The sequence below is a fragment of the Aquila chrysaetos genome, chromosome 13 (assembly GCF_900496995.4).
Source record: "Aquila chrysaetos chrysaetos chromosome 13, bAquChr1.4, whole genome shotgun sequence".
NCBI classification, from domain to species: domain Eukaryota; kingdom Metazoa; phylum Chordata; class Aves; order Accipitriformes; family Accipitridae; genus Aquila; species Aquila chrysaetos.
In genome coordinates, this window is record NC_044016.1 from 563,708 (window position 1) to 591,181 (window position 27,474).

The window sequence follows — 27,474 nt, forward strand, 5'->3', positions numbered from 1 at the left end:
CGGGTCGAGGGCGGGGCCGGGAAGGGGCGGGGCGGGAGTAACGGAGCCCCGCCCACCGCGGGAACGGGGTCCGGCCCGGCGGGCGAAGCAGTGCCGGCAGCGGCGGCGGTTCTGGGGAAAACGGCTTTATTTACAGTCCGGGCAAGGTGCGGGCAACGCGGGCAGGACGAGGAGCCGACCCCCCAGGGCCCCTCCCGTAGCCGGAACCCCAGCAGCGTCGGGTCGGTGGCTCCGTGTCACCCACCACCCCTGCTCGTAGGATCACCCCCCCCACCCCCAAGTCTCCGGCCTCCCCGGGGTCAGTCGCTCACACCGCGCCGCAAAGTCCCTTTTCCTTTGGTACCCGCGGGAGACGGCGGGGTGAGACCGCCGGGGGCTGGGGCTGCGTCCCTAAAGCTCATCGGATGGGCTGTGGGGGAGCGGAGCCTCCTCCTGGACCCCGCTCTCCTCCAGGGCCTCCCCTGCAGCGGGGAGGGTGGCAGCTCCCTCGTCCTCATCCTTCCGGCCCTTTTTCTTCTTCTTCCCGCTCTTTTTTTTGCTCTGCTTCTCCCCCGCGCTGGCCAAATCACCCTTCTTGCCAGTCCACTTCTCTGCCAGGCAGCCTGGGGAGGAGAGGGGCGAGAGGCGGCCCTGAGGGAGAAGCGGGGTTCCCCCGTGCCCTGACGGGGTTCCCCCCGCCTGCCCCAGCGTGCCTGCGCTGTCCCTGGCAGCGGCCAGGACTTACTTGTGTCCTTCCCTTTTAACACGTGGTTGGCGCAGAGAAACTGGGAGAGATCCTCTGCCTGGTGGTGCCTGTACCAGTCCTCGATCACGTCTTCGTACTCCTCCACCAGCACGTCGCACTAGCGCAGAGAGGAGAGCCTGGCTCCAGCCACGCGCCGCCGGGGCAGGACCAGGATGGGGGTGGCGGGTCCTGCCGACCCCCCTGTTCCCAGCAGACCCTCTCTCCCCCTGCGCTCCGGCCCACAAGGACAACGGTAGCTCCCGAGAGTCAATCCCCCCCTGGCCCAGGTACCTGTTTTTTGAGGTCAGCCACCTCAGCAGAGGTCTCGTTCCACAGCTCGTAGGGGATGTCCATCACCACCTTGACGCCCTTGTGCACCAGGTTGTGCAGGGTCTCGAACGTCTCCGACATGCCCTGGGGGAGCGGTGCTGCCTGGTCAAGCGGCGCTCCTCTCGCCGGGCTCCCGCTCCCCCCCTCCCAGCGCCGGCCACGCGATCCTGCCCAGGGGCGCAGGTACGTGCAAGCCAGCCAAAATCAAGGTCCCCGGGGCATCAGCGTTACCGGGAGGGAATTCAAATGGCAGCGAGTCCCCCTCTGCAAACCGGCTCCCAAAACCAGGAAGACACGGGCCAGGCAAGACAGCTCCTGGCTCCCTCCATGCAGGCGAGGGCAAGGACCCCCCCCCACAAGGACATCACCCCACACCTGACTTGGGGAGCAGCGCGGCCTCGCACGCTGGGCGCTGGCAAGGGATCCACGGGATGGGAAGAACAAACCCTGGTTTGGCACCGGGGCGGGCGAGGGACGCTTGGGACTGGCGGACAGCCCTCACCTTTGCGAATCTGTTACTGCCGCTCCTCTCCTTGTGCAGGTTGTAATCCAAGAGCCGCTTGCAGATGTTCTCCGTCACCTCGATTAACCGGATGTCCCTGCACGGAGAGGAGGGAGGGCTTGGGCTCGGCAGTGCCCCCCAAGAACAGCCAGGGCAGAGAGCGAGCCTCAGTCCAGCCGATGCGATGGCGGAGCTCCCTGCGGCTCCCAGGCCCCCCCCCCGCCAAGCACCCCCCGGCTGCCCTGCCCTCCCCACCCCACCAGCCCCTGGCACAGTTTAGTCTTTTCGGAGGAGCTGCGCACGGCGCAGCCTGCCCGCAGGCTCCCAAAGCCCCCGGCTTTGCAGACCGCAGGCAGCGACAGCAGCAGGAGACCACCCGTCCCACTCGGACTTACGACTGCGTGTACTTGACGGCAGAGCCCTTCCCGTCCAGGAAGCCATACTTGGTGTCGATCACCTCCTTGGTCTTGCCGGTCTCCTCAAAAGCGGATTTAAGCTCCACCGCCACGTACTTGCACACTGCGGGAAGGAAAGCACAGGCGGGTTAGGGGGTTTCGCCGCTCTGATGGGCAGCGCGACGCAGCACCTGGGGACGGGACAGCAGCAGAAACAAGCACCAGGAGTCCCGCTGCGAGCAGAAAACAGACGCCTCGGCCATTCAAAGAAATAACCGGGAACGGCTCAACTGATTCCATTGGAAATCCCTTGAAGCAGGAACACCCAAATCAATGCTTCGGTGTAAGCACATCTACGCAGCCAGCTGCTGCGGCACAGCTGGGATGGCAGACGGCACCGGTTCTGCCTGCAGGTTTCCCAACAGCTCCGCTTCACAGCCACCGAAGCCTCTGCCTCCGTGCCACAAGCCGCTCCCTTCCTCCTGGAAGAGGACGGGGTCTTTTCACAACGCGAGCCGCGGTGTGGGTCACGGCTCCTCCTCGTGACACCGGGTAACAGTTCCCTCAGCGCCATGGGGACACGGGGGCTGCGTTGGGGACCGAGAAGCCGGCAGGGCTCAGCGGGCCGGACAGCAGGACAAGATGCTGGCTACGTGTCACCGCACGAGGTGCTGTCAGCTCCAGCAATACCGCACGGGGCACTGCCTGCAGCAGAGACCACAGCACCAACAGCTCTATAACAGCGAATGTTTTCTTTTATAAAAAAAAAAAAAAAAAAAAAAAAAAAGAAACAAAAGCTTTATTTCTTCTGTAACAAAAAGTCCAACAGAGCTATAGAAACAGAGAGCAGAAGAGAAATATTTTGGGGGTTTACAAGTGGAAATACGGAGGAATGGAAGAATGGAAGCCAGGCATGGTGTGGCCCTTCCTCCCCCAAAGCCGGGGTCCCGGGAGGCTGGAGAAAGCTTTGTCCTGTGCTGCGGGCTCCTGTTTGTCTGGAGCCACCTCTTCTTCAAGCTCCACTTTGGGAGAAGGGCCAAGCCCCAGCAGGAACGGTCTGACAGCGACGAGCCACCACATCTTCTCCCATGCGATGACGTGAGTGGAGAGACGTGCCGCAGGCAGGAGGAGAGCGAGGTGGCTTCTCCAGGGCTGCCGCGTACATGCCGAGACGCCCTGTGTGCACCTCCTGCGCTTTCCTTTCTCTTCTGGCACCAGGGGCTGGAAGTGACCGCAGCCATTTCTCAGGTGGGACGAGTGCTCCTTCCTGCAGCCCCTCTGGACTCGGGCCTCGGGGACGTCCCTCTCCACACCACGCCTGCTGCGGCGTCCCCGCGAGCGCTCACTGCCGGGTCTAGTTATCCAGGTGCCGCCCGCGGCTATCGCTCCGCGCTGACACGGGTTCCAGGCCTGGGCAGGAAGAGGAGCGGCACGCGGTCAGTGCTCGCTATGATGTTTCTCTGGGGTTATGCAGGTGCCACGGCACAGCTCGGCCATCAGCGTCTCCACAGCCACTTCCCTGGCAGGGAAAGCTTTGCACAGAGCTGCGGAGTTTCATTTCTTCCTTTTTTCTTTGCTGCCAAGCTCCGCGCCTCCCTGCACAGCAAAGACAGAGGAAACCACGACAGACGGCAAAGGTCCATCACAACCTGACTGCGAAGCCTTTTCGACTGCTCGTGAATCAAGGGGCAGCTCAGGGAGGAAGCGTCACCGAGACCGAACCGTGAGCAGCGGAGACAACCGACCCCCCAGCTACAAAGGGCCGGGCGATCAATGCCAACCGGGAACAGCACCGACTGCCGGGGCACCCCGTAACCTCTCATCTAGGGGATGACGGAAGACAACCGCCAGCGGGGACACGCCGCGGGACCCTCTCCTCCTGCCTTGGGGACGGGTAGAGGGGCAGCCCGTAGGGGGGCGGTGCAGGCCGCAGCCTCCTCACCGGTAAACCCCCCCCCCCCCCAACTCCAGGCCCGGCCCGAGGAGCCGGGGGGCGGCGACCCTCCGGAGGCCCCCCCTCCGGCCCCGCTTACCCTCACACTTGCTGGGCAGCCGTACCCAGTCCGAGTCGTCGCCTCCCGTCAGCGCCGCCGCCGCCGTTAGCACCAGCAGCAGCAGCGTTACCGCCGCCACAGCCGCCATGGCTCCGCTTCCGGAGCGGCGCTTCCGGGACCACCACCCCGCCCTCCCGGTAACCATAGCAACAGCGCGGAGCTGGCCAATCCCAGCGGCGCGCGTGGCCCGCCCGGCCAATCCCAACGCTTCGAGGGTCCCGCTCGGCCGCCGTAGAATCGCTTCCGGGTCGTCCCGCTCAGTTCCCACGTGGGGGGCGGCCGGTGCGCACATGGCCCCGGTACGGAGGGGACCCCCCCGATTTCCCCCCCCCCTTCCCGGGGTCCCCTTCTCCTACCGCCAACACAGCCCTCCGGGGTCCGTCCCTGTCCCTGCAAACGTGGGGTCCTGCCCTGACCCCCCGGTAATCCGGGGTCCCCTCCCTACCCCCCGGTAATTTGGAGTCTCCTCCCTACCCTCAGGTAATTTGGGGTCCCTTCCCTACTCCCCAGGCAATCCGGGGTCCCCTCCCTACCCCCGGGTAATTTGGGGTCCCTTCCCTACCCCCCGGTAATCTGGGGTCCCTTCCCTACCCCCCGGTAATTTGGAGTCTCCTCCCTACCCTCAGGTAATTTGGGGTCCCTTCCCTACTCCCCAGGCAATCCGGGGTCCCCTCCCTACCCCCGGGTAATTTGGGGTCCCTTCCCTACCCCCCGGTAATTTGGAGTCTCCTCCCTACCCTCAGGTAATTTGGAGTCTCCTCCCTACCCTCAGGTAATTTGGGGTCCCTTCCCTACTCCCCAGGCAATCCGGGGTCCCCTCCCTACTCCCCAGGCAATCCAAGGTCCCTTCCCTACCCCCTGGTAATTTGGGGTCCCTTCCCTACCCCCCGCTAATCCGGGGTCCCCTCCCTACTCCCCAGGTAATCCGGGCTCCCTTCCCTACCCCCCGGTAATTTGGGGTCCTTTCCTACCCCGCCAGATAATTCCTGGTCCCTGCCACCCACAAAAACATGGCAGCCCCTCTCTCCTCCCCACCCACGGAGGGTTCCCCCCGCTCCTTGTAGGCCCTCAAAGAACACAGGGTCTCTCCCTCCAGCATTTTGGGGGGGGCTCCTCTCCACCCTCCGGAATCTTTCAGGCACCTTCCGCACCCCCAGGCCAAACGAGGGGGACTTACCCCTCCGTCCCGGGACCCTCAGCTCTGGGCCAGGAGGATGGAGGTGAGGAGAGCGTCGGAGAGCGCGACTTTCAGCAGCACCACGCGGACGGCCACGAGCAGGGCTGCCGAGGCACGGGCCAGCGGCACTGCAACGGAGGGGCACCCTGTCGCAACCACGTCCCCTCCAGTGCCGTGGGCCCCGGGGAATTGTCCCCGAGACTTCAGGCCCAACAGGTTCCCCAGGACCCGTCGTGGGCTTTTGTCACCCTCGCGCTGTCCCCGAGGGCAGGCTGGCTCTGACCCACCTTCCCCATCGAGATGGAGCTTCATCCCCTCTTCCCCGGCACCATGCCGCCCTGAGGACACCCCCCCCCCCGACCACCGCACGGCCCCAACCGGGTCCCTGCCAGGAGCCCAGCCTCGTTCCCTCCCCGGCTACCGACATTCCCGCCGCGGCACAACCCGGAGACTCACCAGCCGTGCTGCCGGGACACGGCTCTGCCGCTTCTTCGTCGCCTGTGGGATGAGAGAGCAGCTGGGGAGGCGACAGCGGCCACCCGGTGCCAGGTGTGCGGCAGGGCCGGCCGCAAACCCCTTCCTGCGCGCCCCGACGTCGGCCAGGGAAGGGGGACCTCGCACCTGCTCCCCGCCGGCCCCCATCCCCGGGGACCGCTGGGACAGCGGGGAGCAAGCAAGACGGGCAGAAAGGGTGGCTGCGGGGCCGTACCCGTGACGCGGACGGGGCTGGAGCTGTGGGCCGGGGAGGTTGTGTTGGGTCCGACGTGGCAGGCGAGATCCCCCTCGGCCGGGGGGTCGTCGGGGAGGAGGGAGACGGTGCAGACGGTGCCACCGTCCTCCTGGGAGGCCCCGTAGGTGAAAGACTGCAGGGTGCTGCCGTTCCCACCGGAGATCCAGACGGCGTGGCCGGAGCCTGGGGCCAGGTCGCTCACCACGCAGACCACCAGCCGCCGGCGTTGCCCGGCCACCATCATGCTCAGCGGCGGGGCCAGCGTGGGCAGCGGTCCGGTGGCCCTGCCAGCTGCGAGGGGACACGAGGAGGGGGGAACGGGACACACGGACAGGGGTTAGGGACACGGTGTCCCAGCCGCCACGGCTACCGGCTGGGCGATGCTCAGCCTTCGCACCCACCCCCCCGCCCTCCACCTCCACCGGTTTCGGTCGTCCCGGGGCTACTCTTGGTTGTCCCGGGGCTACTCACGGGGCAGGAGCAGGAGCAGAGCGACAGCCAGCAGCACCTCCATGGCAGCCACAGCGTGAGGGGCTCAGCCCCCCTCCAACCGTCGCTGCCAGCTGCGTCGCCCATCACCTGGCATCGCGGCGGCTTGCCCCCCCCCCCTCAGTGACACTGCTACTCCCCTGCAATGGCACCGCCCGCCTTCCCCCCCCCCCGCCTCCAGCAGCAGTGGTACCATCCCTTCCCCCTCTCCTACAATGGTATCTCCCCCCCCCCCCCCCCCCTCGCCGCGGTGGTACGGTCCATCCCGCGCAATGGAGTCGGGCCCGGTCCCGCCGCCGCCGCCGCCCGCCGCCCCTTCCTTCGCCGAGGTGCTGCGGCTGATACAGAACGGGCAGGAACCGCCGGGCCTACGGCACCCCCGCGCCTCGCCCACGGGGGACAGCCCCACCGCCTCCCGCCTCCCGCCGCCTACCAAACCCTGGGAGAACCGCACCGCGTCCGCCGGGCCCCGGTGAGCACCTCCCCCCCCCCCCCCCGCCGCCGCCGCCCCCGGTCCCCAGCACGGCTCTGAAGACAGGTGATGTAGAAACGTACAAAAGAACTCTTTTAACAAGAAGCGTATGGTTGTCGCCCGGGGGTACCGGCCCGGCCGGGATGGGGGCAACGGATGGGGTGGGGGTAGGCGGGAGCACGGCCGGTGCCCCGGGGGGAGCGGGACTGGCACCCACCGGGGGCGGCAGCGGCTGCGGGGGACCGGGCTTGCGCACATCGACGGGGACACGGCCAGCTCCTGTCCCACGGCGTCTGCGCTTTTAACAGCCACGAGATGCAGGCTCGGGGCCAGGCCGGAAAGCCCTCTGCTTTCTTCTTTTTTCTTCTTCAGCCAAACACACCAAAAAACCCCCCAAATCCCGCTGCGGTGCCGTACCAAGGGAGGTGCTGGGCTCAGCGATACCAAACGCTCCCGGGACGGGCCTGGCTCGGCCACCGTGGTCTCTTGGGGTCGAGGCTGCGGCTTCGTGCGGTAGAACTTTGCGCCTTCTTCATGAGTTTCAAGGCATACGTATTGAAATAAAGCAAAACAAAACGCGTCCAATCACTTTAACACGTACCCATCATTAAGGCATGCGTTTTGCAAGGACTTTTCTTCACAAAACAAAATATATCCTTTTTTTTCCATCATTCCCAGCATTTGCTTCATGCTGTTTTATGACCTCTTCATCTTTGCACAGCTGCAGCCAGCGCTCGGAGCATAAAGAACCCCCACCGCTCTCAACCCAGCAGCCTGGAGGGAGCAGTGATATCGCTTGATTTCCATACGCCACATCTCAATAGCTAGTGATCCTTTAGGAAGTGTAAACAAACTTCAACAGAGCCGTATTTCCTCGCCATACAGCTTGGCGACCACCCCGTCTCAGTACAAACATCAAATTTATCTTGCAAACGTTTGAAGAACCTGAGAACTGACTTAACACTTGAAACCCGCAGGGGGCAAAGGCAGGACTGATGCGTGCTTCCTCCCTCCCAGCAGCAGCATCGCTGTGCCCGAGGACAGAGCTACTCCACGTTGAGCTTTGTTTTTATGTTCATGGCGGCCAGCTCCGCCACAAAGTAACGGAAGACATGGGGGACAGGGACAACCTCGATTGCGTCCACTTCGCTGCAGACAGAGCAGGAGTACCTCCTGTTGCTTGTCACTGAGGAGGAGTGCGGTGGTTTCTCCAGCACAGGCGACGTCATGCTGCCGCAGCTCGTGCAGACGTAGGCTATGGAGCCATCGGAGCAGTTGAACAGGCGGTCTTGCAGCAAGAAAGACGTGCCGTGAGCCAGCAAAGCATCACGTTCCATCTCGCCGAAGCGAATCCCACCTTCCACGTTCCTCCCCTTGATGGGCTGGTTGGTGACAGCGTCTCGGGGCCCCGTTGTCCTCACCTGGAACTTGTCCGAAACCATGTGGCGCAGGCGCTGATAGTACACCACTCCCACAAAGATCTCCGCCTCCAGCTCCAGGCCGCTGATGCCACTGTACATCTTTTCCGTCCCAAAGAAGTTATAACCTGCACTCACTAAAGTCTCGCCGAAGTATTTCAAAGCGGAATTCTTCTCTGTGAAGGTGAAGGGAGTGGCGTCGTAGGAGATGCCGTGCAGCGCCGCTGACTTCCCCGCCATGCTCTCGATTAACATCCCAATGGTCATACGGGAGGGAAAGCCATGGGGGTTGAAGAGGATGTCTGGAACCAACCCGTCCTCTGTGAACGGCATATCCTCAACTGGCCAGAGCTGGCTCAGGATACCTTTCTGTCCGTGACGGCTGGCAAATTTGTCTCCGACAGTTGGATTTCGGGGGACCCTCACAGTGATGCAAGCCTTCTTGAATTTCCCAGTGCCACGGTCATTACTGCATAACCTGACGTTGTCTACAATGCCGACTTCCTTATTCCTGTGTAGGTGGAAAAAACAATCGCAGCAAAGGTGTCAGGTGTGCTAATGATTTTTAGCTAGGAAAAAAACGAAACCACTTCATTAAGTCTCATAAAATGCCTTGGGACAGCTGGGGAACCACACCGTGCTTGAAAAGTACTATTCACTAGTGAGGGAAATCAGACTGCGTAAGAATTAGGACAAGGAAGCAATACAATGGCATCAGCCAAGTGCCATTCACTTGCTTTTTCTAATACTAGAAGCACAGCTACAACTTTCAGGTAATGTGCCACCCACGATTTAAAATAAAGATCATTTAAACCTGGTTCATCTGTATCACACTTTATCCGACAAACTCCATCCCAGTGCCATTTGTTTTGTGTTAGGGCACTAGTCCTTCTCCCTACCCCCAATAAATTCACACCATCTTGGTGTGATACCAAAATAAAGAACCAGGTTCTGTGCAAAGCAGAAAGGAAAGTTCAGAGCAGAAAGGGAAGGTGCAGTGTGAGCTGAGAGGGCTTTGCCAAACAAGTGCTTTGTTCACGGGTGTACTGCTTCTCCAGATGAACCCTCAGCTGATGTTCCACATGCTAGGTGTCTGCTGCAGGCCTAACTGTTTTTATAGAGCTTTCAGCCCAAACTCTCCACTAGTTCTGGAGATGACAGCTAAGGAATAAAACACATTTTGTCCCATGTTAAGACAAGGTTACTTTTCTTCTTCTCCTTTGAAGTCCTAATCAACGCAGTGTTTGCGGAAGGTCCGTACCTAAGCTTAGCTTCTGTTTCAAAGCTGTTACTTTGCTGTGTCCAAATGCAACCAGGGTACAGGCCATCACCCACCCCCCCCAAAAAAAAAAACCCAAACAAACCAACTGTGCTTCATACGCCTCTTCCAAGCTTGTTCAAACTTTTGAAGTCAAAGCCTTTGTCCTCCCTCTCTTCCAAGCCACGCATAAGATCTAGCAGCGTATGCAGCAGTTAGGACAGTAGGGAGAACTCCCTTTAAGGGCCCTGGGTCTCTGGGGCAAACTGGGGGCAGGAGCCAACACTGAGAGCTGGGAACCTCATCTCTCTGTAGGAACCTAAATAATTATCTGATTTGGACCAAGAATGAACAAAAGCTGAATAGTACAGAGGGTCTCTGGATAAAGAACCTGAACTAAGGCTGGGCTGGCATGAGAGAGCCGGGGAGTAGGAGCATGGGGTGGGAGAACCAGAGGGCTCCACAAGCACAAGGACAAGGTTGAGCTTACAGATCCCCGCTACCACATGCCGAATCTCTTAGCCCTGCTCTACTAACAGGATGACTAATTCTACCAGTCCATGGCAGTCTCTCCAGTGCAGCTAAGGCACCACCTGTTACAGAGTAATAAACAATAGCTTTCCCAGTAATGCCAGTTACTGTGTTACCCAGGTGCTTCTCAAACTAAGTTGCCTTCACAACGTGAATAACTACACAGCATTATCCTCACTCTATCAGTGCTGTAGAGAGACACAGGTAAGGCCTGAAGTTGTATGGACAACTGGGAGTGCAGGACGCATTTAAATTTATCAGGTTTTGTCTATGTTTTTGCTTCCCCTTCCTGAAATAATTAAGAGGATTTTAATGAAAGCTTCCGCAGCCTTCTCTCTTTCAACTGAAGTTCAAAAATCTTACAAAAAACTTACCCCTGAAATATTCCAGGGGGAGGGAGGGGTGTAGTTGACACATTTTAATATTCTAGCAGTTTGGAAGCTGCAATGTTAATAAAAATGCTCTTTGAACCCCTAATCCTGTAACAACTTTGCTTACAAGGTTTTCTGGCAAGTCTCTGCGACCAGGCACTTTGTTTTGGTTTTCTGTTTGGCATTTCTTTGGCTTTTTTTACACAGAACACCTTATGCGAGTCAATTAACAAAAAGCTACAGAAAATAACTGTGGGAGATGGGCAGAGGAACAGTCCTTGAGAGACAGCAAAACATTTCTGCAAGCTCGCTTTTTTTACCGGCCTCCGATCCTCCTCCTGGGATAAGTCAGGCTCTGCAGCATATGCTGGCTTAGAGAAAAGCCGTGATACACGCTTGGGAGTCACCTACATGTTTTCTCTGTCAAGACATGGACACTATCGCATGAGGAGAAAAGGGAACACTTAGAGGAAAAGATACTGCAGCTCATAAGGGCCAACCGCTCTCAGACTGCTCACCACCAGTTGTGTGGAGGCAGGAGGGACGAGCTGTACTTACGGATAGTACACAGTGAAGGTCTCCCCTGTGTTAAGGTTCATGAAGCTGTAGAAGGGGTCCCCAGGCTGTAGAATAGAGCCAACAAAAGGCAGTCCGTCAGCATCCAACTTCTCCGTAACGTTCGGATCACCAGGCCTGATACCGAAGACTAAATTATCGCCTCCCCTGCTGGCTTTAAGGGAAAGGTCAATGCTCTCCATCTTGATAACACTTCCATAGGCAAACCCTCTCTGCCATGAAGATTTGTTCACAATCTAAAAAGAAGAAACAAAGGCCTGTTAAAGACTTGCTAATAACTTCAACAAAGAAAGCATTTCCATTCCGATCTGATACTTACCTTTTTAACACTGCCTTCCTAAACAAAGCCTCCCAGCAAGTCACCATTCCAAAAAGCCCAAACCTCCTGTAACCCCAGTATTTTTCAATGCTGGAAGCCCACTGCTTTGCAGAAGGGAGCTCCACTCTACTCTCAGTACCTCCAACATTACCTTTGGTAACAATGCTTAACTGCTGTGCTCCTATATCTGCCCTAACAGAGTCTGTGGACCAGCAGAAGCAGAAAATGGGCTCTTCTCAGCTAGGCACCACCCTTCTTCCCAGTCCCCCACATCAAATTCCTTTACAGGACAGCAGGATTTCTCCTTTTGGTGGCTTACCATTGCATCTTCCATGTCATAGCCGCTGTAGGAGATGACAGCCACAACTGAATTGGTGCCGACCGGGTAGCTGTCCATACCGTAATAGTCATACATGCTGGGCCGCACCAGAGGGCTCTGAGGAGTGTGAAGGTGGTACAATTTGTTATCTGAGCGGTCCTTGTAGTTATAAACTGGAAACCCCATGGTTTGTTTTCCTATAAAGAAAGCAAGCAAGTTGGATTTATTCAGGATCAATTCAAAGTTAATCTATGTTTCATCCTCCATGTATCTTGTTACAAAGAAAGCTGGAAATACTTTCAATTTAGAGGGATTATCAATCTGAAAACCCTTGGAATTTAATAATTGCCCCAAGTCCAGCTATAAAAGTTTCTATGAACCACAAAACTCAATTCCTTCCATAGTATTTCATAAGGACTATTTATAATTTTCTGTCTTTTCTGTAATTTCAAAATCTCCAATAAGGTTGCTGTGGTGTTTTTTTTGGTTTTGTTTGGGGTTTTTTGTTTTGTTGTTTTTTGGTTTTGTTTTTTTTTTTCCTCTCCCCAGAGTTTCCCATAGTGAGGCACACCTTACATATTTCCAGGCCAAAAAGCATTTGCTTCTGCAGTATAAATATATTGGCAAGGAAAACAAGTCTTGAACATAGTCACATTGGTACTTTCAGAAAAGTATGAAAAAGTGGTAGCATTTTAAGGACATCTTTCTGATAATATTGTCAGAAATGTAATACGCTAGCAATGCTATCGAGGTAACGAGACCTGCTCTCTTGAAGTCCCTACCCACACACTTTCTCTTAGCCTGCCTTTTTTTTTTTTTTTTTTAATAAGCTTCTTGCACATCACTTGCACCTAAGCTGACTGAAACCCCACTGCATACCCTGTATCAACTTCTTTCACACAACCTAATAAATCAATTTAAATCTTTGTCAAATAGCTGTCAGAAAAAAACCCACCCTGTTGCCACAGTGCTGTATTACTCTTTTGCAACAGATGCCTAGCAAGTGTCCTCTCAACAGCTGCAGTGTCAAGACAGCAGTCGCTCACTGAAAACAGGTGGCAAGGAAACCTCACACTAACTACTGCAGAGCATCTACTGTAGCTGGCAGTCAGAAGTAGGTTAACCTGTCGGTTGTGGGGATGAGAGGACTGTTGGCAGCACAGTTGTCACACACTAACACCACCAAACAGCTGGTGCAGTGCCCTTCACTTGTCTATATGATCAACAACATCAAATGAAAAAAAAAACAAAACACCCAAATAAAACTTACTAAAGGCTTAAGGAAGGCAACATGAGTGCAACAACCTAGAACTGCCCACTGGAAGGCAGCCAGGATGACAAACTTGACTTCATTTACTTTGCCATGAAAAAACTGGCTGTTAGTCAACCTCAATGTTGAAACAGTGGCTGGGAAGAGCTGTTATTTGGGAATGCAGGAAGACACACTGGTATAGATATGCGAGAGATTCCCCCCCCCCGCCCCCCCCCCCCCCCCCCCCCCCCCCCCCCCCCCCCCCACCTTGCCCAGGGACTTGCAGCATTAGGTACTACAGCACTTACCCATCTGGCACTGGTACATGTTGCGTGGACTTTGGTTGTGGTCAGAGAAGGGGATGAGGTTGGCCACCACGCTCAGAATGCTGTGAGGGAAGAGCTCCTGGTGAGTGGTCATTCCAGGCACCACCTCAGACTCCAGCGAGGCCACATTCATGAAGATCTGCAAGCATCAAATCGGACAACACTCGTTTGCTTCCTTCTTTTAAAGGGAAGGAAGCAAAACAAAGCTGCCTCCGATGTCTTTTTATCCATTTCAGTTTTAGCTGTGGTTGTTGTCTGCACCTTAGTGTATTAACAGGCAAGAAAAATATCAGACAGCTGTTAAACTACCTATCAGAATCGCAGACCAACTGCAAGGAAAGCAAGTCTGGAAATAAAATACTCCAGTAACACGTCCTCCTTGCTGTGTCCCATTTTAGTTGTTCCAAATAGGCAAGTTCCCTGGCAATCCACTGCTTGGCTGCCCATGGGCAATTTGGAGAACATGATGTAACACAAGATGAGATAGTACACACACGACAGCAATCCTTTGTTTCAGAAGCTTCACTAAGTTAACACTGAGAGCAGATTTCAGTATCTCAAAAAGATCCCTACAGTCCATCTAAGACATTTACCAGAAACCAATTAGCAGGAGGTGAGAAAACCCTTTTGCTGCCTATTCTAGCTCTTCAACACAAGCTCCCTGTGTCCCATCCTCAGCTCCTTTCACAAATATTTTCCAAAACATTGTTTCTGATGCCAGGTACCTCTGCAATAGTCAGCGCTTTATAAAGGAAATATGCAAACCCCACCTGTTCCAGAGTACCAATCCATTCATTCCTTCCATAGAACAGGTTTCTGACAGGCCGCACCATCCGGCAAGGGGTAGTAAAAATGAACAACCCAGGATACAGACTGGGTTTTCCCGTCACTGGGATAAGGACCACTTCTGCCCGCGCAGGAAATCTCTTCTCTTGCGTTATCTGTTTGTGCAAAGAAATGCCAACTTAGAAACACAAACCGACAGTGGTTTAGTTAAGCTGCATCCAACAGGCTACACAATGAAAATGCCAACCACAGGTGTAGTTACTAATATAAAATGATGGAGAAGAGATTTTAAAAGTACTTCTAGAAAAATCTCCACCAAGAAAAGGACAAAGTATGTCTATCTTACCTTTTTCAAGAAAAGAAGTTCTTCTAAAAATTACAACTTCATAAACCAACAGACCAAACATACAGATAGAAACAAGAAGAACAGAAAAGCCCACTCCAATACTAACATACAGCCAAAGATAACTTACTGGGTCAGATTTAAAAAAAAAAACAACAATAAATGGAAGTTTAAAAAAAGTTCCAAATGTGCCTATTTTTTTTTACCACCGCATATTGAGGATGTGTAGCTAAGGAACATTTTAAACAAGACAACCTTGAAACGGCGGAGGGTTTCTGCAATCTCAGGAGCCAGCTCCCGCTCTACCCAGCCCACCACAGAGCCGTCCAACACAACTCTGTAACACTCTGCGTAAGGCTTGCTTGGAGTCGCATCAATGGGGGTGACACCTGTGAGAAGAGGGGGTTGGTAGAAGGAACAGCCAAAAAAGCAAACAAAACAAAGAAGTTGTTTCTGCAGGAAGCCTCAATCCACACCAAAAACCTTTCCAAGACATCAAAAAATTCAGACCTACAGCGCAAAGCTGTAGATTACTTAATGGAAAATACAAAACATGTACAACTAAGATTGCCGTTCCCCTCCCCCTTTTTTCTGATTGAAATAAGGATCCCCGTTATCGTGGTAATCACAAGTCAGCTGCAGTTTAATTCAAGTCACCAGCAGGATAAGAAAGTCACTGCTTGGTCCAATTTCTTAGAGCTTGTACTGTGCAATCCCTTTTGCTTAAGTGAACTTCTTCATTCTACAGCAGACAGAGACATTTACATTGAACTTCACACTCTCCAAAAGGCTGACACGCCTGTATAAGCAACGTGCTACTTACCACTAAGCAGAAGCACAGTAGTACAGGTTTAACTTGATTTCACCTTCTCAAGTTAACAGTGTACAGCGATGGTATCTGAGAACCTTTCCCAGATACAGGTTTGCAGAGCAGAAAGGTAAAAAGGAAGACTGCTTCATTAAATGATCAAGCCAATAAAACATACCTAGGGAACACAACAAAGGTGGAATGTCTGTCACGGGCACCATCTCCGTCACTATTTCACACACAGCCGTCATGTGGTTCATCAGACCGCAGGGTTCTCCATCTGGGGTGTCCACAGGGCACAGGAACCCCCAGGATTCAGGCAGCAGCTTGCGGACAGTTGTAGTTCTCATCTGGGAAAATGCTGCCCCTCTGTGTATGCAGCGGAAGTGCGAAAGGTAGCGAATGAAATTCAGCTTGTCTCCCACCACACACAGACCGCTGTCCTGTAACATGCCCAGGCCTTGGGAACAAAATTGAGATTTATGTCAGAACGTCATCCAGCTTCAACAAATAAAGTATGATGTTACAAGGCAGTTTCTTATTTTTCACTGACAAGCCCTAAAGATGCTCACACAGGATCCCAACAACAGAAGGCACATGTGCTGTTGCCTGTGCAGAGGCAAGTCAGTGACCTGTAAGAGGCCTAGAGACTTTAAATTCCAAGCTATTGCTTAAAACCCAGCTCCTTTTAGAAACACATGAAAGTCCCGTGAAGCGACTTGGGGATTTGCAGCTGGTACTTATTACTGAAATTCTGGGGCCTTCTAATCTCATTTCATTTTCTAGTGGGCATTCCATTACAACATCATAACACTAGACACTTCAGGGAAGCACCAGGTAAATCTGAAATATACGTTAGTGAAGCAGTTTCTCTCCATTTAAGCTCACATGACCAATGGGGCAGTCCTGATAAACAAATGTCCCTTCTCTGTCTTACATTGCACCTTCTAAGAAGAAATAACCTTTGGGAAAACAAATCAAAACATGGTTGCTGTTTTGGACAATGTTAAATTTAGTTTCAACTATTTATCTGGGTAGAGGCTTTGCTTTAATAACTAACCTGTTTTATACCACGCATAAAGTCTATGCTTGAGGAGAAATCTTGCCTTTTTCCTCAACCATCCCCTTCCTCAAACCACTTTCATTAATTCAGGTACAATGTACAACGTCTGCATACAAGCAATTATTTTCAGTTAAGAGGTCAGTTTTAAGTTGCTTCTCATTCTGTTTAGCAGGAAAAAAAAAAAGGCTTCTTAAGCCTGAAGGCTTACCAGTTTTAGATCGCAGGTTACCAGTTGCAAGAAGATATTCAAATGGCTTGGTAAGGTCTGTTGCCAGGCTGAATGCCTTCACCAAGCTGTCTTCATTTACGCTGATACCTGCCTTTTCTGTTCTTTTCTCCAAAACGAACTTAACAGATTGCAACCAGCTTTCAAGCCTCTCCTACGGTTTAAAAGCGAGAGATTTACATTTAAAACAGGAAAATAAAAGCTCAAATTAGAACTTTGCATCAGTTGCATGTGCTACAGAAATCCTCTGAAATCAGCAGGATGGACAACTTTTAGTGAACTGACATTTTTCCAGCCATATTTCCCACACGGACTTCATTTTATCAAAACGCTGATGGTATCATGCCAACACAGACCTGCAAGGAAAATACCCATCCGCATATTAGTAATCACTTCCACCCAGACCAGTGGCGAGTCTGGCAAACGAAATACAGTAACAAAATTTCATAAAGAACAAACAAAACCCAAAGCAGAAACTGTACCTATAATCTGACCACAAGAATAACTCCACTGATTAGCCTGCTAAATACAGTGACAAAGTAAAATGACATTACGAAGTAAGTTTCGATACTAAAACTTGAAGGCCATAGACACACAGTGTTTAAATGTTGGTGAGACAATCTGAGATAGTGGACTGGATTTTCATTTTAACCATAATTTTATCAGTGCTGTGATCTTAGATACTATGTAAAAACAGGGAAAAGGACATAAGATACCCAACAACGCTTTGAACTCTTTGTAAAAATCCACTGTATACAGCTCCATTTACTGTATGCTCTAGTCTATTTAGCATCTTTGCATTCAAAAAAGGGGCTGTTAACTCACTCCCCTGCTGATCTGACAGGGCCAGGCAGGAAAGCAACCTCTTCTGGTTCCTGGTGGGAATTCCATATAGCACTAAAATGCTTCACAGAACTCACATTTTATTTTATTTCTAAACTCACTGAAACCACCCAAGTAGTAGAGAGGTTTTAGTAGTCTTTCAACAAAGCAATGTTAAAGAAAGTTTTGGCTAAAATGGAAAAGCAAGGTTAAAAAAAAGTTCTCTCATAACTCGGGAAAATGTCTTTACTTGAGGATGGGAACTACTATTGCACAATGATTTTCATGGGATAGTCAAACTTTTGAACAGGAATACTTTCCTCCTGGCATCCTAAAATGAGGAATCCCTAGAAATAAACTGAATTCATATTGAATTGGAATAGATTAGGAAACTGCATTTTTATACAGTTAATTTATTACTGGTGATATAAGTCAGAAGCATGCTATCAACTGCCTGATCTGTAAAGGAATTTAAAGACAGGAGAGCAATGACAACATCATGAATCTTCACTTTTGGAAGATGGGGCCGGGGGGGGCAGTTATTTTCTTGCACATTTTTCATGTGAAACAGCAGCAACGCCACAAGACAGATCTCTACCACTCCCATATCAATTGCTACAACAGAAATATGCTGTTTCAAACGCCTCTTCGAACACCAGAAGGATCGGTATTCCTCTGTCCTCAGACTCCCACACTGAATGGGGCGGGCACATTCATTTGCTACAAGGCTACAAAGCTCTTTATTCCAGGTTTTGTACAGGCTTTTCTTCAGCATATTTAGTACCCTACACTGAGACAGCCAAGCCTTCCTTGACTACACTGCCTGGTTACACTACATCCAGCGTGCTCTCAGCTTTCATAGCATATCCAGGCTCCTAGCTCTTCAGCCTGCCTCCTGCACTTCTCCTGTCCCCATGGTCACTGTGGGGTCTGGGCTGGATGACCATTACATTCACAGGCTTAAACCCCTTAAGACCTTACCTTTAAGAACATAAGGAAAAGCTGTCCTGGGGTAAGCACTTCTTGATTCATCAGACTGTCTGGATTATCCTCCATGCACTCCCCTTTGGCAAAAGCGTACAGCTTGCGGGTCATCATACAGAGCAGGTAAAACTTTTCAGTTCTGTTTGTCAGGTGTATGCAGATACACTTGCTGGAGGAAGAGAAAGAAGGAGGACAACTAACACCGTCTCTTCATGCTAGCTGTTCTTCAAGTTTCCCCTAAATAATCACAAACCAATTCTTTTGGCTAAAAAGCCTAACAAGGCACAACCTTTTCCAGTTGCCCTTAGTATTACAGGAAAATTCCAAGAAATAGTAATAAACACCCCCCAGAGACTGAGCTGAAAAATGAACAACTTGTCTTTTTAAGGGGCTAGTTTTGTTAAGGATATACCTGGTTGATTAGATGAAGGTGAACCTTGTGAAAGACTGATTTTACACACTCCCATGTTAGATGTCCTTTTAAGTATACAGTTTACGTAAACAGATATTTGAGTCAGGACCAGTCAACAGATGAGGTCTGCATGTTAACTTTACAGTAACTACGACACCAATCACATAGACACACACGTATCCACACACATGCACCCCACCCCAAATCTGAGCTGGAAACTAGTAGCAAACCACTAAACACTTCTGTTAACACTATCAGTGACTTGCCACAGAAAGTCCAAATCTGCACTATCAACCCACGTGTGGAAAACAGTGGGCTGAACAACACTCTATCACAAGCAAAAAGGAAAGCCGCACCGAATTCCCACTAAAGCTGGTTGACTGCTTCCCAAGACACTTGAGATCATTTGCTTTCCAAGACAAGAGTGCAATAGTCTTCTACCAGCACTCAAGGATTTTTTTTCAGCTTTTCACTTCTGCTCTACGTTGCCCTCTACTGAAGCTTTCTTAACTTCACTGCAAAGCAAGACAAAATTCCGAAGGCAGGTTCTGTCCAGATAAGTTACAGTTCCAGCACTCTTACGTACAGGGTACATCCCAATTAATGTTTTCACTATTCCTCCTCTTCTATCTCCTCAGCTGAGGCAAATAAGGTGTACAGAACATATCAGAGGGAAAAAAGAAAACCCAAAGAAACCACCCACCAGAACATTTAGAAATAAGAAAATCAGAATAATTCCAACTTTCTTGAAATTATCCTCTCATGTTTCTCAGTACAAAGTTCTGTGCTTCCAGCTGGTCTAGGGACTTTTAAGTGCCCCTCTGAGGCACTTGCAGGCTGCCTTTGTGTTTCCAGCCACCCGACCACCCCCTATTTACAAGTACTCAAGGACTTGGGCATCCCAAATGATCCTTTTCATATGCTAAAAACCCCTCAAAGAGCAAACACATACTTTACAAAAAAACACCTGTCACACTGACAGTCTCAAAGCCAGCTCTTCCATTCCTTCCTAACTTATTCCACGGAAGAAGCAAGGTTTTAAAGCATCTAATTTCTACCATTTTAAAAGATAAATGTAATTCTCATCATAGTTGCCAACGACTGTGTGAAACTGATAAGTGCCACAAATTACAGTATTTCTGTTCAACAAATAGAGCCTCGAGCAGCCACAGACCTAGCTTTAACCTTCTCTGCCTTAATCTTTATGTTTTTCACCAAATACATCAGAAAATCACAGCTAAGTAACAACTGATACCCTCTCCTGAAACCATTTTGGGGATACGTGTGTCAATCCATTAAAATACATATTTCTGAACACCACAAATACAGATTATCATAATATCCTGGAGTCCCCCCCAAAACTGGCCACTGGCTATCATTTTATAAATGCATGTGAAAACCATAACAAAGTGTGATGTGATATGGCAGAGTACTCTTAGATCTGCCTATAATTGCAATACAATTACACTGAATCACACACTCTTACATGCATACATACATACTCCAAAATGAAATCTGCAGCCTGTTCATTGCTGTACCACTCAGGAAGGTTAAGTTTTACTCTGAAGCTCTTTCCCAGGTATTCGAGGACATTTTGCTGTGTAAAACAGCCTGCATCTGCTACCATTCTCATCATCTCAGTAATGCAGTTCACATAAAAGGTGTCACCTTCCTTTTCTTTGATCAACTCTTCGAAAATCTGGTAGTCTGGGAAATTAACTAATGCCTGAAAGACAGAAGCATATCAGATCAGAAAAGGAAGTCATAGCAACATCTGTCCATAAAATACAGCAAAAGAACTAGGGCACCCCACTGATAGAAGTTTTCAGTCCTCTGAAAATACCCCTCCACCATGCAAACTGAAAAATACAGTGGGGTTGAGGTGCTTGGAGAGTAACGCAGGAGATATTCATACCCTGATGATGACCACAAGTACTCCCAATCCAATGAGACCCTTGGGAAAAACCAAACTTGCACCCTCTAGATTAACAGGCTTCTCTTGTTTAGGTAAGATTTACTAGTATCTTTACAGAATGAGCTCACTTAGAAACATGAATTTAATTCACCATTGGCTCAAGCTGCTACTTATTCTCACGCAAACCAAAAGGCCATTTAGCTTTTTGATGAAGGCTAATAGAAGGAATTCACTTCAGCTTCAGCACTTCATATACTAGAGCTCATACTGAAATCCAGCGTTCTTAGCTCTTGGTGTTATAATGGTTTCCTAGTCGTTTCTTTACGTCAGGGTTAAGCAAGTATGTTGTCCACCAGTGACTTCCGTATTTACTGACAAATGTGCCTCATCTTTAAGTAAAGTATTTGTTCATCACATTTAAGTAGGCTTCAAAAAGTTCAGGAAAAATTGAAGGCTGCATAAAAAAGACACTAAGGCAGATTTCTTTATGAAAGGGGGCGATGTAAGCTCAGTTCTGCTGCTTGGTTATCACGATATATACAATTTGGAAGCAGCCAGAGCACCTGCTGCCTCTTGTCCAGCACATGGTGCCTCTTGTCCAACACGGGAGAGCACTGGGATGGCTACACACAAGAAGAAACTACAATTACAGCCAGAAGAGAAGTGGAGTGGGGCCGCAGTAGCAGCAGTCTGCCACAGTGGGGCCGACCTGGACGGACCACAGGAAACCAGTACAGAACTGAGCTTGATTGCTGCAGGGGTGTGTGTGCAAACCCATAGTGACTAGTTATGGAAGAATTCGAACTTCAGACAACACGACCTGCTTATCCTGAGATCTCACGAGCTACCAGAAAGTCAAAAGTCAGTACAATTTCTTTGCATATTAAAACAACAGGTAATCCGCTACTTCTGGTAACTACTTTTGTTGAAACAAAAGTTGAAGAAAAGCATTGAAGAAAAAGTGAAATGTATTGTGCAAAAGCAATGTGAATACAGCAGGTTGGAAGAAGATACAAATTCACTGAGGCTGATTTATGTGATGCTTCCATCATGTAGTGCCACAGGCCTCTGATTTGCTCCAACACTTAGCTGCTGTAGGTAAAATACGTGGCTGAAGTACTCTGGCTCTGCTACTAGAGAAAGCATGCTTTTAGAGAATTTAAAAAAAATCTTGGCTCAAGTAAAACTTTTGCCTGCTATCCAAAGAACAGTTTACATCCATCAAACGTGCTCAGATAGATCCTTCCAGATCTACACTGCTTCCAGTTGCAACCAGAAACAGCATTTTATTTTTCTCCTTAAAAAAAAAAGCCAGTTCACTGATTTACTTTTAGATGGGACAACTGGACTTTAATGATTAATGTTCTTCACTCACTGAACACTCAGCTGTCATTCTGTTTTAAAAAAGATTCCTGAGATCTTTCACATTAGGTGGGAAACTCTTACACCTTCCAAGAGCTATTCATCCAGAGCATTCATGAGCAAAAAGCCACGAAATCCTTGCATAACTCTTCCCTCCTCTCTTGACCCTGCACACACTTCCTCTGCTGCAGCCAAGTGTTACATTACAGGCAGAGGCTCTCTTTGGACTATCGTTCTTCAGCCAGCATAGGAAGGATGACTGAAAATACTTAATATGGAATTAGCTGCTTCTCACTACTTGAATAAAAATGCTTAGCGAAACTTCTGCATTTATTCAGCACGAGCATTAGTTGTTTACCTTCAGAGCAAATCCCAAGGGAAGGAAGAACAACTCTTTCTGGAAAATGAAATTCACCATGACACAACCATTTTCCAAGTAGTGAAGGTTCATATTTATTGCAGTGTGCTCATCCTTAACACAGTGCATCACTACTCCTGCAAAAATTAACACAAGCAAAGACCAACATGAGCTGTACAAAACCAACTGGCTGCATTGCTGTGACATGTTCGAGCAGGTATGAGACAATTCATGACAGAAACATCGGTACTTCCTCGCTGAGAACACGAGGCAGATCACTAGTTCCAGCATCAGTCTCCCATTTCAAATAAATACACCAGCTCAATTCAGTTCTTAGTGGACAAATGTCTCGGGACAGCCAACACACTTGCCAAGAGTCTCAGAAGATGCATACAGATTTTAAGAAAAGGAAAGCCCAAAGCCTCAACTATTCTGTCTGTAACCTTAGGCTCTAAGATACAGCAACACACAAGTACTCTTCCTAATTGCACTCTGGGTCAAGTTTTCACATCTCTCTGTTCGGGTGGTACCGCTGCAGCTGTTTCCTGGTCCTGTTCCATGCTATCCACTGCAGGACAAAGAAAAATAAAACAAATGGGACCGTTTAAACAGGCACTGCCTCAAAATTAACTAATGTGGAATTACAGTGGATGCTCAAGTGCCATGGTCCAGTCAAATCAGCAGCTGGTGACACCCGAGTTTAAAACTGCAACTTTTCTGGTTTAATTAAATTGTAAACTCGTTTTACTGAGTATACATGACAAAGGTATGGGACAGCCAAGAATCTAGTTAATCTGCTTCATGTAAATTAAACCTGCCATCTCAAAGTATGGATAAACAAATTCAGTGAAAGAAGTTCAGCAGTTTACACTGACCTCTACTGAAGGTAGGGTTTTAGTTACACCTTCTACATAACAAAAGGTTACACATATTGCCAAGGCCTAGAATACAATTGCTTCACTCAGCATGGGCGGCTCAGACAGCTCCCACAAGGCCAGCACCTGCCTCAGGCTTATATCGTTATGGTGGTGTTGACCCTTTATTTTCATATGTAGTATAACGTTTATATTTTTTACAAGAGCTACACCAAAACAAACTACCAAAAGTCAGCTACAGATGGTCACTCCGTTTGTCCTCAAAGTAGTTACTAGCAGGATGCTGCAGGAAGTTGTTCAGCTTACCATACTCTGTGAAACCAGGGCCTCTGTTTTTCCATTTGTGTCTTGTCATTGCAAGAGGGAAATTTCGCCTGGGCATAATCAGCATCCTAATGACTTTTTCTAAGCCATTAATTATAAAGTAGCCTCCCATTTCCTGGCAGAAGAATAAAAATAATTTTAATGTGCTTAGAAATTCATAACCCAACATTTTAAGTAAAAGATAAAAGCGCCTGTATTATATGTTAACATTTAATGTTTCAACTATGAAACACATAGCAAGACACATGTTTCAGCACTGCATTTGGAAAGGCTGCTCTCCTTGCCATTGACTATTAAGTCTAAATGTAGCATACAGTGCAAGGAAAGGGATGCATGTTCCACAATTTAAAGGAAGAAAGAAAAAAACCCCCTAAAACCTGTGTGGTCAACTGAACAGCTTTGAAGAGCTGACATTAACTATTTTTTTAATAAATGCTCCGAAGTTCTCATTCTGAGTTTATAAACCAGAGGGATCTTCAGTGCAGAAAATCTCTTTCTGGTCACATACAAGCTTAATGCTGATAAATTTATAGCTCCCCTAACAGCATGCCATTAGACAAAAAACATTTCAGTAGCAAGTAATACTATGAATGAAGGTACAAGCGGCATACCAGGGGGGCAGCAATAGTACGTCATTGTAAATTTTCTTTCACAGTTTGCTCACTCTTTTTGTGAGCAAAAAATACAGCAGTAAATAATTCTGTATTCAATTCCCCACAGCTGACACGCTACTGGGGAGATGAGGAAAAAGCTGCAGAAGACAACCAAGAATGAAAACGTGTCTTTCAATGCCTGTTGTCCAAATCTTTGTCTCCACAGAGGCCTACTCACAGCTACATAACCTCAGCTGCCGGTTAGCAGTTGAGAAGTCGTATAGTGGAACTGTAGGTAGCACCACCAAACAGGACCCTGTATTCAAAGCCAGTTGTGACTGCAAATTTCTCAAGATGCCGTACGGAACCACCATAATTAGGGTACATTCAGAGAAAATAACAAGTCAAACTTGAAATAAAATATAAATGCTCAAGTTCTGTAAAGAGAAGCTGGCCTGAGATAGTGCTCATGTAAAATGCAGATTTTCCTGACCCACAAAATCCCCGTTACCTCTTCCTCCTCATGGTGCTGTATGAGCTCTTGTGGAGAAAGATTATAGAGGTTGCACAATTTGGACTTCACCATGATTGGAATATACCCCAGGGGCTGTTTAATAGTCCCTTGTGGCATGCCATTCACTGACCAGCTGATGTCAGCCTAAAATGACACAACGCAAACAGTGAGCAAATTAAGTTGCCCTTTTAATCTTTCCTGCTATATTAACTGTACATTTAATATAATCACATTCTGTTCAACAAAATGCTATCACTGTAAAATGGTAATGATGATAATAAAAAGCAGAACTAGTAGATACATGCATAAAGATTACTCCACAGAAAACAGTCAACATGGGTTTACAGAAGAACAATCATACAAGTCTAGAACTAGGTAAAGAAGCTGCTAGTAGAGTGAACAAAGTTGATACAGTCTACTTTGCCTTTCAGGCCCTTCAAAAGAGCAGCCTAAATAAAAAAGGCAGCCACAGGTTATGAAAGGAAACCTCAGAAGCTGACAAATAGTTAAAAGAAAAGTAGAAGAAAACAGACACTGCTCAGTGAAAGGCATCCATGCTACAAGCCTGCAGAGGCCCTTCCTAAGACTTGGTCACGTAACTAGTTCATGAGTGATCTGAAAAGCAAGAAAGAAAAGTGTGAAAGAAAATGCTTTATTTACAGTAATAAGATCTGGCAGTAGGTCTGCAGAAGGACCCCTTCACTGTACGAAACAAGGTGATAAAATGCACTGTGGGAGCCAACAATCCTAACTTGATATGCAGAACAACAGGCTTTAAAAGAGCTGCTCCCATGCAGGAAAGAAACATCAGCACTGCAATACAAAACCATTGGTTCAACACCTGGCAACAGGTTAAAGAGTAAATCGAGTCTTAGGAATTACTGTGGAAGGGAAGGGAAACATTACTGTGCCCCTCTAAACCCATGGTGCAACCTTACACCAAGACCTCTGCACAGTTCTGGTCTCCAGCTCAACCTATGGCTAAAGGTATAAAGTGGCTCCCCTACGAGTAGCCGCTCAGCAGATCAGGGCTTATTTCTCACTTAGGTGAAGTGAGAACTGCAGGAAGAATCTGAGGGAGGGGTATGTGGTTGAAGGCAGCACGGTGAAAACAGGGAATGATTACACGCTGCTTCCTGCTGTGCAAGGGCAGGGAGTAGGAGAGACCAACCAACCTGTCCCAGCACAGGGCAATACCTTCTCACACAAGGCACAGCAAAACGTTTTGTTCCAACTGTTCCAAACATTTACACAGGTTCAAAAAATAATCAAAGAAACAAACATTGGAAAAAGGATGGGAAATAATTCAAGTATGAAAAAAAAGCATCTCTAGCTCAGGAAAATCTAAGAGCCGCTGGGAAAGCGGCCATGAACAATTTGCGACTGCCCCACTTTCATGTTCAGGTAAGATACTGCACTTACAGTCACTTTTATCACTGTTAGTTGTAATGCCTTGGAGAAAAAAAAAAGCTGAAACTGCAAGCAAGCATTCCCTTGCACCGGGTGCCTCATGCACATGAACAGCTCAGATGCAATTACACAATTTTAATAGAAAACAGCAATGGCAGTGCAATCCTTTCACGGCACAAAGGAAAATATTTGCTGGGGATGTTGCTTCTTCTCCAGGCAAATTTTGGAGCAATTCAGAGAAACGATCAACACGTGATGTGAACAAGAGGGATTTATAACTCTGGACTTGCATATGGGAGCAACGCTGCTTTTGAAACCTGGATTCCGGCAGAAATGAGATTTGGATTGTCACGCTCTCTGGGATGACACAGGTCTCCTTCCGCAAGGCAAATGTGACAGCAGAGTAAAGAACACAGCTAGGGTCCCGCGGAAAATAAGGGTGGCGGAGACGGGGCCTGTTTCAAGCTGGGTTTGAAGGGAAGCTTGCGCAGCCAGCTCCTACTTCTCCAACACCGGAGACTCCACGCGGGACAGAGCTCCTGGAAATTCCCCCCCACCCCAACTCCAGGCAGGTGAAATTGGGAAGGGGTCTTGAACTAAAGCACGCAGAAACGCGTGAAGCGCTCAAGCTGCCTTTGCTCCCCACGGGAGCTGCGGGGCGGGGAGGACACGCGTGGCGGGCGGGAAGGCCCCCCCCCCCCCCCGGCAACCGGCCACTTACGGTGATCCTGCCGCGGTAGGTGCTGCGGAGGCCGCGGCACTCGGCGGGGAACACTCTCCTCTCCTGACAGACCGTCCCTACCGGCACGGCGGGGGGAGAGATGGACACCCCCGCCACCACCAGCAACACCCGGCTGTCCTTCAGCGCGAACTCCAGCGGGGACACATCCTGCAACGGTACCGGATGAAGGGCGGCGGGAGCCCACCGGGAGGGCCCGGCCCCGCGCCACAAACCCCCCCCCCCCCCGCATTCGCCCCCCAAACCTGCACGGCGCGGTAGACGCCCTCGCTGACGGCGTAGTTGAAAGACTCGATGTGAGCACCGGGCAGGTCCCGACGAGCCCCGCTGCGTCCCGGAGGCCGCGGCCGAAGCCTGTGAGGATCCCCACCGGCCTCCGCCATGCCGGTCTCCACGCCGCCGCCGCCGCCGCCTCGCGCCGCCTCCTCCCGCCTGCGGGCAGCGCGCCTGCGCACTGCCGCCGCTTCCCCGCCTCAGGGAGCAGCTCCCCACAGCCAGCTCCGGCCATGGCGTCGTCGTCCCCCCCCCCCGCCATCTCTGCCCCCTCACAGCCACCCCCAGCCGCATCCCACCCCGTCCCTGCCCCCCACAGCCATCCCCACCCGCGTCCCGTCCGCCCCCCCCCCCCCCAGGCAGGTAAGTCCCAGCACCGTGTCCCCAGCCATCTGCACCCACGTCCCCCAAGGCTCGCCTCCCC

General features: G+C 50.3%; 4 protein-coding genes across 9 annotated transcripts; 1 reads left to right on the top strand and 3 right to left on the bottom strand.

Annotated features, from left to right (window-relative positions):
• Positions 1-109: 109 nt before the first annotated feature.
• Positions 110-4,312, bottom strand: CNPY3 (canopy FGF signaling regulator 3). Its single transcript, XM_030034840.1, has 6 exons — positions 3,985-4,312; positions 1,952-2,075; positions 1,557-1,653; positions 1,016-1,138; positions 725-842; positions 110-602 (listed from the first exon to the last, which is right to left on the bottom strand). Exons 1-6 carry the CDS (start codon positions 4,295-4,297, stop codon positions 391-393), a joined length of 987 nt encoding a protein of 328 aa, XP_029890700.1. The 5' UTR covers positions 4,298-4,312; the 3' UTR covers positions 110-390.
• PTCRA (pre T cell antigen receptor alpha) lies at positions 3,368-6,549 on the bottom strand. Of its 4 annotated transcripts, none has more exons than XM_030034842.2 (5): positions 6,384-6,549; positions 5,892-6,203; positions 5,639-5,680; positions 5,183-5,310; positions 3,470-3,547 (listed from the first exon to the last, which is right to left on the bottom strand). In XM_030034842.2, the coding sequence occupies exons 1-4, from the start codon at positions 6,424-6,426 to the stop codon at positions 5,201-5,203; spliced, it is 507 nt and encodes a 168-aa protein (XP_029890702.1). In that variant the 5' UTR covers positions 6,427-6,549; the 3' UTR covers positions 3,470-3,547; positions 5,183-5,200. The 4 variants fall into 4 exon arrangements, with proteins under 4 accessions (XP_040984288.1, XP_029890702.1, XP_040984289.1 ...); XM_030034844.2 differs by lacking the exon at positions 3,470-3,547 and adding an exon at positions 4,345-4,395; XM_041128354.1 differs by having other exon boundaries at positions 3,368-3,547; positions 5,639-6,203.
• A 68-nt stretch (positions 6,550-6,617) lies between these two features.
• C13H6orf226 (chromosome 13 C6orf226 homolog) lies at positions 6,618-7,707 on the top strand. Of its 3 annotated transcripts, none has more exons than XM_030034846.2 (2): positions 6,618-6,873; positions 7,552-7,659. In XM_030034846.2, the coding sequence occupies exons 1-2, from the start codon at positions 6,674-6,676 to the stop codon at positions 7,616-7,618; spliced, it is 267 nt and encodes an 88-aa protein (XP_029890706.1). In that variant the 5' UTR covers positions 6,618-6,673; the 3' UTR covers positions 7,619-7,659. The 3 variants fall into 3 exon arrangements, 2 of the variants coding, with proteins under 2 accessions (XP_029890706.1, XP_029890705.1); XM_030034845.2 differs by having other exon boundaries at positions 6,621-6,873; positions 7,595-7,707; XR_005933819.1 differs by lacking the exon at positions 6,618-6,873 and adding an exon at positions 6,889-6,939 and having other exon boundaries at positions 7,552-7,657.
• POLR1B (RNA polymerase I subunit B) lies at positions 6,946-27,208 on the bottom strand. Its single transcript, XM_030034839.2, has 15 exons — positions 27,023-27,208; positions 26,760-26,927; positions 24,626-24,772; positions 23,504-23,636; positions 22,323-22,459; positions 20,190-20,413; positions 18,273-18,444; positions 16,452-16,623; positions 15,359-15,640; positions 14,628-14,761; positions 14,014-14,184; positions 13,226-13,382; positions 11,666-11,862; positions 11,010-11,263; positions 6,946-8,802 (listed from the first exon to the last, which is right to left on the bottom strand). Exons 1-15 carry the CDS (start codon positions 27,158-27,160, stop codon positions 7,920-7,922), a joined length of 3,369 nt encoding a protein of 1,122 aa, XP_029890699.1. The 5' UTR covers positions 27,161-27,208; the 3' UTR covers positions 6,946-7,919.
• Positions 27,209-27,474: the final 266 nt, after the last annotated feature.

Coding starts and splice junctions, on each gene's coding strand:
- C13H6orf226 (XM_030034845.2), top strand. CDS start 6,674: ATGGAGTCGGGCCCGGTCCCGCCGCCGCCGCCGCCCGCCGCCCCTTCC. Junction 6,874..7,594: donor ACCGCGTCCGCCGGGCCCCG/GTGAGCACCTCC, acceptor ATCTTTGCACAG/CTGCAGCCAGCGCTCGGAGC.
- POLR1B (XM_030034839.2), bottom strand. CDS start 27,160: ATGGCGGAGGCCGGTGGGGATCCTCACAGGCTTCGGCCGCGGCCTCCG. Junction 14,185..14,627: donor AAACCCTCCGCCGTTTCAAG/GTTGTCTTGTTT, acceptor TTGCACAAACAG/ATAACGCAAGAGAAGAGATT. Junction 11,863..13,225: donor CATGTACCAGTGCCAGATGG/GTAAGTGCTGTA, acceptor CTTTCTTTATAG/GAAAACAAACCATGGGGTTT.
- PTCRA (XM_041128354.1), bottom strand. CDS start 6,426: ATGGAGGTGCTGCTGGCTGTCGCTCTGCTCCTGCTCCTGCCCC. Junction 6,204..6,383: donor TCTGCTCCTGCTCCTGCCCC/GTGAGTAGCCCC, acceptor GTCCCCTCGCAG/CTGGCAGGGCCACCGGACCG. Junction 3,548..5,182: donor GAGGGTCCCGGGACGGAGGG/GTAAGTCCCCCT, acceptor TTTGCTGTGCAG/GGAGGCGCGGAGCTTGGCAG.
- CNPY3 (XM_030034840.1), bottom strand. CDS start 4,297: ATGTGCGCACCGGCCGCCCCCCACGTGGGAACTGAGCGGGACGACCCG. Junction 2,076..3,984: donor GCTGCCCAGCAAGTGTGAGG/GTAAGCGGGGCC, acceptor TCCTTCCCGCAG/TGTGCAAGTACGTGGCGGTG. Junction 1,654..1,951: donor GCCGTCAAGTACACGCAGTC/GTAAGTCCGAGT, acceptor CTCTCCGTGCAG/GGACATCCGGTTAATCGAGG.